Source organism: Lemur catta, chromosome 13, assembly GCF_020740605.2.
Source record: "Lemur catta isolate mLemCat1 chromosome 13, mLemCat1.pri, whole genome shotgun sequence".
Taxonomy (NCBI): domain Eukaryota; kingdom Metazoa; phylum Chordata; class Mammalia; order Primates; family Lemuridae; genus Lemur; species Lemur catta.
In genome coordinates, this window is record NC_059140.1 from 80,221,824 (window position 1) to 80,229,318 (window position 7,495).

Below are 7,495 nucleotides of genomic sequence, written 5' to 3' on the forward strand. Positions count from 1 at the left end.
GGCAAGTCAGAGGAGGCTTTCTGAAAAAAGTAATAGCTGAGATAAGTCTCCAAGGAGCTATCCAAGTGAGAAGCAACTATCTAGTGACCCCAGGTGGAAAAGATTTCATCACTTCAAACCACCATCCTTATCTCTGCAGCTCCCTGAAAATAGAGACCTCAAAAGGACTTTTTAAAAGGTGACATTAGTGACCCCAGAAACGCACCTGAATGCGTGAGTCACACACGCAAAAAGTGCCAGTGCTGTGAGGTCAGGAAGACCTGGCAACCCAGCAGCAGGATCCCACCCCAACCAGACTGGAATCCTTATCATTCCTGGTACCATCTTGTCCACAATAAACTCTACAACCTCGATCAGGTCAGCTCATCCCTCTCTGGGCGGGGTGGTGCCAAGCAAGCTCCCGCCCACACTCCCTGGAGTATGATCCACCCGCGTTGCCTGTTTACTTGGGCGGGCAGCAGCACCACGGGTGCTGGGTCAGTAACAGCCAGGGAGAAGGCCTCTGCATAGAGATGTCTGAACATTTAATGACCAAGGGGAGAGGAAAGGAAAGAAGGAAAGAGCAGGAAGAGAGGAAGCAAGGAAAGAAGGAAGAAAGGAAAGGAGGAGGAGGGAGGGAGAGAATGATGAAATTGTGCTGAAAATTAGAACTGTGGCCCTCACATGTGCAGCGCGGTGGCCTGTCCCTCTCTTGGGCAGACACAGCCTGGACAACCTCAGCTCAGAAGGCCCATAGTGACAGGTTGTGGTGGGGTGATGGAAGCACAGGGTCAGTGGCTGGTGTCATTTCTTTATCCTCTTCCACAGCAGCCAACAGTTCCAAATGAGAACGTGCTCAGGGGGGGGTCCATGGGGTCTGATGAGGTCAGAGATTGTCCCTGGTCCACAAGAGACCAGGTCAGTGCCCGGACGACTTCAGAAAAATGACTACACCAGACCTTCCTCCTTGCCCCAGGCTCACATTCTATTAGTGATCAGCCCCAGAGCTGATGGGCTGCCCTGACTCTGTTCAAATAGACCATCAACCCAAAGCAGGCCCAGCCCCCAGGGCCATCTGTGCTGGGCCTCACCTCCAAGGCCACACAAGGCCAGCACGGAAGAGTGGGCAGAGCTGCTCCACTCTGGCCCCTGTTAAACAGGCCTCTAACCTAAAAGCCCCCCACACCTAACCGAGTGCACTCTCCAGACCACACAAATGCATGCAGACTGAGAGTAAGCCCCTTCCCCGCAGAGCTCCAGCTGCTCACCTGGAGAAGCCCACACCAAGGCTGCCAGATCCACCCTCCCAGAGCCTGCCCGGGAGTAAGTCTGGGTCTGTAGCAACTGACACACAGTTCAGAGTTTACTTAGAAAATGGCCAACTGAATGGGAGTTATAACCCCACCAATGTTTCCAGAATCTGAAGCCATACTAAAAACAGCTCCTTAATTGTGCAGTCTTTCCCCTAGTGAGACACTGAAGAGTTAGATACATAGAACAGAATTTTTTTAAGTGTAAAACCCTGGAAATAAGATTTTTTTAAACCTCTCTTTTTAAAAAATCATATTGTCTATCCCATTTCTCCCCTCTAGTACAACTTCCATCTGATGCCTGAGCCCCTCTGAAGCCCCAGTTTGACTATCTGGGGTCCTAATGAGGTCCCGCTTGTCAGAGCCACTACCCGAGGCAAAAGGTCAGCTTACTTAGGGTTCCTGTGCAAGTTAAATGGTCGATCAGGCCCAAGGGGTTCACTTTTTTATTATTCTACATTCCCATTTCCCCAATTGATTTTTCTGCTCCCTTTTTTTCCCCAATCTAGCAAGACTGGAGTGCTCTAAAAGTGAATATATATATGAAAGTGAAAAAATATGTGTGTATGTGTGTATATATGTATATACGGAACAAAACGGCTTGCTCCCCCAGCCTATTAACCAGAGATAACAATTCCCCGTTCCTTTTCTCCCGTTCAACCTTCTCTCCACACCACCGCCCCCAAAGGAAAAACAAAGGGCTCCCTCAAGGTCCCACCTAAGTTGACACCGCTGCAGCTCCTGCTGGAACAGTAAGAGTCCCCCACCCCCACGTCCCCTGCACTGCTGCTGCTGTGTCACCGCTAAGCTTGCCAGCAGCTGCAGTCACCTGCGACTGCGTGGGGGCGGCAAAAACCATTTTTCCAGCACGTTTCCTTCTGCTGTTTCATTTCAGGTAGAAAATACACCTTCTATTTTAGTCAAGGTGTAAGCCCCCCCACCGACCCCCCTTTCTCTTTTCTAGAGAATCAGAAGAGAAACTGAGGGTGAAAGGCGAGGTCCCGGAGGGAAGCCGGGCTGCGCAGGGGAGGCGGCGGCTGGAGGAGGGAGGCGGGCAGAAGGTGAGCGGCGGCGAGCGGAGCGCCAGGTGTGACGAGCTGCTGCAGCCCCCCGGCCCCCTCCCAGTGCCCGCCGGCTTCCGCCGCCCTCCCCGGGCGCCCGCGGGGTCCTAGCGCCGAGCCTGCCGCTCCCCGGGCGGGGCTGGGAAGGCAAGAGTAGGAGGCTCCCGGCACACGCACGGCTCTGCAGAGGTTGCTAATATTGGGACCTGCCGCAGCGGCAGCAGCGGGAGACCGCGGCACTGCTGTCACCCCGGGGGCCGGCTTCTCACTGCAACCGGATGAAAGACTTAAATAACCCTCCTGCCTCACCCTCCTTCCCCACCCCCACTGCGCACAGCCACCCACTCAACTCCAGCCAAACGAGGGTGAGTGGCACAGCGGAGCGACAGGCGCGCCCTTCCCCCACGGCCGACCAGCAAGCTCCGGGCTTGGTGCTCCCGGTCCGCAACCGGGGCCGGGGCTTCGGCTCCCCTCCCACCCAGCATTACCGGCCTAAAACACACACACACACACACACACACACACACACTGCGGAGAATCTACGGAGTAGAGATGTCACTTCCTTGGCGACACCTTTTTCCAACCTCTAGGATCGAGGAGGGGTGAGAAGGTCTAGCTTTTTGTTTGATGGTCTCTATCCAGCCGCTGTGGTCCGCTGCAGTCCTCTCCGCTGACCCCAGCACGCGCCTCCCCGGTTCTCCTCGCCCGCGCGGCCCCCACCTTTGCATCCCCGTTCTCCCCAGCTAGACTGCGCGTGGCAAACGTCCTATCCTAAAGGTGACTGCATCAAAAAAAAAAACTCGTGGGGGTGAGGGGTGCGTGGAAGAGCCTCAACCAGAACATCCCATAATCTCTCTACACCAGGGCCCAGTAGGGCTGCACCGGAGTTCCGACGGGGTCTCTCCAAGGCAGGGCTCGACTAATTCACACAATGAAGCTGGCCCTGGCCCGCCGCGGCGCCCCGCAGCTGTGCGCCCCCGCCGCGCTCCAGCGCGCACCCGGGGCTCTCCCGGCCGAGAGGCCGAGGCCGAGGCCCGGACGCGGGAAAGCCGCCCCCCGAGCTGCGAGCTCGCTAGCTCTAGTCTCCGAACGCGATTAACAATAGCACACCGCCTCTCGCCCGCCTCCGCTGCCCTTTGTCCCCCACCCCTTCCCTGCGGCTCTGGCCTTGCCCTCCCAGCAGCCCCCGACCCACCTCCCGGGCACTGCGCAGCCCACCGACTCTCGGAAACCCCTCTGCGTGCTTCAGAAAGACGGGGAGAGACACGGGATGGGACAGGGGAGTTCAGGGGTCCGACCTCCGGCCTGTCCTTAGTCCCCGCCACCGACTCTCCCGCCGCCGCGCGCTCCTCCAGCCGTTCTCACACCGCAAACCACCGCGCAGCCCGGGGCGGAGGCTGTCAGCCCCGCCAGACCCACACTCACACACAAAGAGAAAGCCAAGGGGCTAAACTTGGGCAAAACGAAAAATCGGGTTCCCTAAACGCGGCCATAAGTTTGCCAGCCCCTGCCCGCCGCCCCCCGACACCAGCAGTCTCGGCAGCACTGAAGGGCGCACCGGTGCCGGGTGGAAAGGGAGCCAGAAACCGAGCGCGTTTAGGACCGCGCGGAGCCGGCCGGGCGGCCGCTGAGTGCGCCGCGGGGCCCGGGCGGCCCAGCCCGCACCTGCCGGCCGCGAGCGCGGGAGGGCTGGGGCTCCGGCCGCCGGCGCACCTAGGCCGGCCGCCCACGCCGCTCGCCCTCGGCCCGCTCGGCGCGGCGCCCCGCGGGTCGCCGCCGCGGCCCTGGGCACACTCGCTCCCCCACCCACGGCCGCCCACTGCCTGTTGTTCTGGTATCGAACGCTAGGCACAGCGGCAGCCCTTAAAGCGGCCAGATAGAACAGCACTTGAGTGAAGTTTAGTCTTCCCTCTGCAACAACCAGCAGCTACGTTTCCTCCTGGGGTGGGAAAGGAACAGTTATATTTAAACTGAATAATTGCAAAGAGAAGAGCTACAACTTTTTTTAAGCAGAGAGGGGAGAGAGCAGGAGAAATGTACACCACCGGGTTCAGCTGTGGGCTTGGGCTCAGCGGTGAGCAAAGGGAGAAAATCTTGGGCCTCGTGTATCAGGGACCATCCCCACCCCAGGCCTGAATCCTCCTCACCTTCTGGCATCATCTACAGCCCCACGAAACTAAACATGCAGTTTAGATTGTGTTCAACATCTGGCACGAAAGCATGAGGAAGAAAAATCACCACAGGACTTTATTTTTTACGACCTAGTTTAAGTGTTGTCAGGTGGGTTCACTCAGAAGTTAACTCCTTCCAACAGTCTGGTTGCCCAAACTGGAGCTTAATTTTCTTTTTTTAACTAAGGGAAAAACCCCAGAGTCTACCCCATCGGGACTCTGCTAGTTGACTTCGTGCTGTTGGGCTCAGGGTGCCCCAGCAAGCACGTGTGTGCAGGCATTAAAGTGGGCAGTCACCAGCCCTCGAGTCTGCAGCCCTCAGTGCTGAGTCACAAATACCCTCCTCTGAAAATGAAATCCTCGAAATGCCCTTTAAAATTAGCTCGCAGCTTTTGCACCCGCACACACTCACACCAGAGAGCCACGCAGGAAACCCACACAGGGCTGCACACTATAGAGAATAAAAAGCAGAGATTATAACTTGGTAGCTGGAAGGACGAACACCCCTGGCGAGCCTCCTGCTCCTTCCCAAGTCATTTTCCCCCAGCGCCTCTGCCTTTGCTGCTCAGGGAGTCTAAAATATGACTTAGTCCTCCTACCAACAGGACAATCAGTCAGCAACCTCTGCCTACTGGGTTTTCAGATCCTTACTGGGGGGAATAAACAATACCCTTAATTTACAATTCAAGCAGTTTACTTATTAAAGAGGAAGGGAGAAAACCTTCATTTGGGTACAAGATACCCACTGCCTTCAGGAAACTGAATGCATTAAGTTCTTAGTAGTTAATGATTAAAGCTTTAAACTCGTGGAATCAGTCCATTCAAAAGAAACTTCCTAAACCCATGTATCTGATGCAAAAAAAAAACTAGGTACTCGAGTTATATTTAAAATCACGTCCCCCTTTAAATTAAAAGGTGGGCTTTCAATGTATACTTGCATCAGTGCCAGCAGCAGATCTGCAATTCCGGAGGTATTTTTTTTTCCCCTGAGCTGGCAAGACACAGAGAAAGAGAGACAGAGAAGGTGAGGGGGAGATCCCTTCCCACATCCCCAGCCCGGCCACCACCTTCTCGGTAGTTATAATCCCAACATGTCATTGCATGGACACTAAAGGGTTAATGGTATACCTACCAAATCGGCTGTGGTCTTTCCTGGTTCCCTGGATAGTACCATTGGGGAAGATTTCTAAGTGAAATCCAGTCCTGCAGTATAGCTGCCTTCGCCTGAGAATCCCCTTTAAATGATCCAAGTCCGTGACTGCGGGTCCCCTGGGGAGCCCCCCTGCTTCGGACTGACCCAGGTGGTCACTTAACAAAACCGGGCTGTCCACCGGCAACACGGGCACATTCCCAAACGGTACCGCATCCTGCACACCGAAATAGTTCCCAACTTCACCTAAGGGAGCCATCAGAGGACTCGGCTTTTGGAGCACAAGAACAAACAATAATGATGGTGCCAACCCAGGAGATATTAGGCGAGGTATATCCAACTCCCCTCCCTTACTGCAGTTGCAGAGAGAGAGAAAAAAAAAGGTTCTTTTCTTCAATCCATTAAATGCATAAATAAAAGTAATCTGCTGTTTCACTGGCACAGGTTCAAGGTCAAACCACTGATAGTCTAAGAAACCACCACTTTATACTCACACACTGACATATTGATAAACATATCTATGTATCTCTATAGATAGATCCCCAGCTCTTAGCAGGCAGGAAGGTCTTCATCCCATCCGACCGTAATAAGGAAAAAAAATCCGTAGTTTCTCCATTTGGTTTGAGATCAGAATGACCATAGCAACTTAAATGCCTAGGCGTTATTATAGGGATTTTTAAGATGCACGGGCTACGTCAGAATTTACGGATCCTGACTCCAGGAAGGCATGCGCTGTTTTTACTCTCTAACCGACTCTGCAGACATCAGCATGAATCCTTCAAGGGGAAAAAAAAAATCTCACGTTGGCGGCGGCGACAAATCTCCCCTCCCGGTCCCCCCTCCAAAAAATAATAATAATGATAATAAAACAAAAAGAAGAAACTTTAGGCGTCCAGAGCTGGTATCCAGGCTTCTCCAGAGGCTCGGCAGATGTCCATGGGCTTGGAACGGGTGGCGAGCGGCGAGCGACGAGAGCGGCGTCCGGGAGCTCGCGTGCCGCCCTGGCTGCCGCGAACAGGTGTTGCCGCGCCGGCTCGCGGAGCGTTGTAGCCGGGCGGAGCGCTCCTCCTGCGCAGCCCCCGCCGGCGCGCAGAGTGGCGCAGGCAGCGGCATTGGGCCGGGTTTAAGGTAGCGCCGCGACCGCCCCGGCTCCCCGCGGTCCTAGCGCCCGCCGCGCGGCCCGCGCCGCTCTGCGGCAGGCCGGGCGCAGAGCGCCAGAGCGCAGGACTTCCTGGGAAGGCAGCCGCGGAGCCTTTGCTTTACAAAGAAAAGCAAATGCAAGATGCACTGCGCGAGACTGGAGGAAGAAACCCCGAGTCTCCTGAGACTCCAAGTTCAGCGGAATAGGAGCTGGTAACCCAAAATCGAGCTCACTACATTGAGGGAGGTTCGAGTGAAATAGGGAAACTAGTTTTCACGTGGGTTCTGCAGTCTTGCATTGCATTATAAAATATGTCTTCGTTGAGAGTTGGAGGGAAGGGGGTGATTAATGAGCCTGGATGGCCATGGCAATTTCTCTTTCATTCTTCTGCCAGCTATACAGAAGCGCAAACTATATTGCAGGTAAAACGTTTGGATCTGAGCCTCCCCCACCGCCTTACACACACACACACACACACACACACACACACGCACACACACACATGCACGCACACACGCAGGTGGGGCCACCGTCTCGGTTCTGTTTGGGGCGTTCTGCTGTGCATCTTGGGGCTGGGGCTACGCTTAGGTCCCGCCCCGCCGGAGTCCCGGCGGCCGCCGCTCAGCCGGCAGGGGGGCGCCAGAGAACCTCTTCTGTCCCCGAGTTCGACTCGCGCGCGCTTC

At 55.4% G+C, this 7,495-nt stretch overlaps 1 protein-coding gene across 1 annotated transcript in view; it reads right to left on the reverse strand.

The window, feature by feature from the left end:
* The window catches only part of FGF9 (fibroblast growth factor 9), a 31,155-nt gene extending 24,430 nt beyond the window's left edge, over window positions 1-6,725 (reverse strand). Inside the window, exon 1 of the mRNA XM_045567156.1 lies at window positions 5,654-6,725. Coding sequence (XP_045423112.1) covers window positions 5,654-5,930 — 277 coding nt within the window. The 5' untranslated portion in view covers window positions 5,931-6,725. The remainder of the gene's footprint in view (window positions 1-5,653) is intronic.
* Window positions 6,726-7,495: the final 770 nt, after the last annotated feature.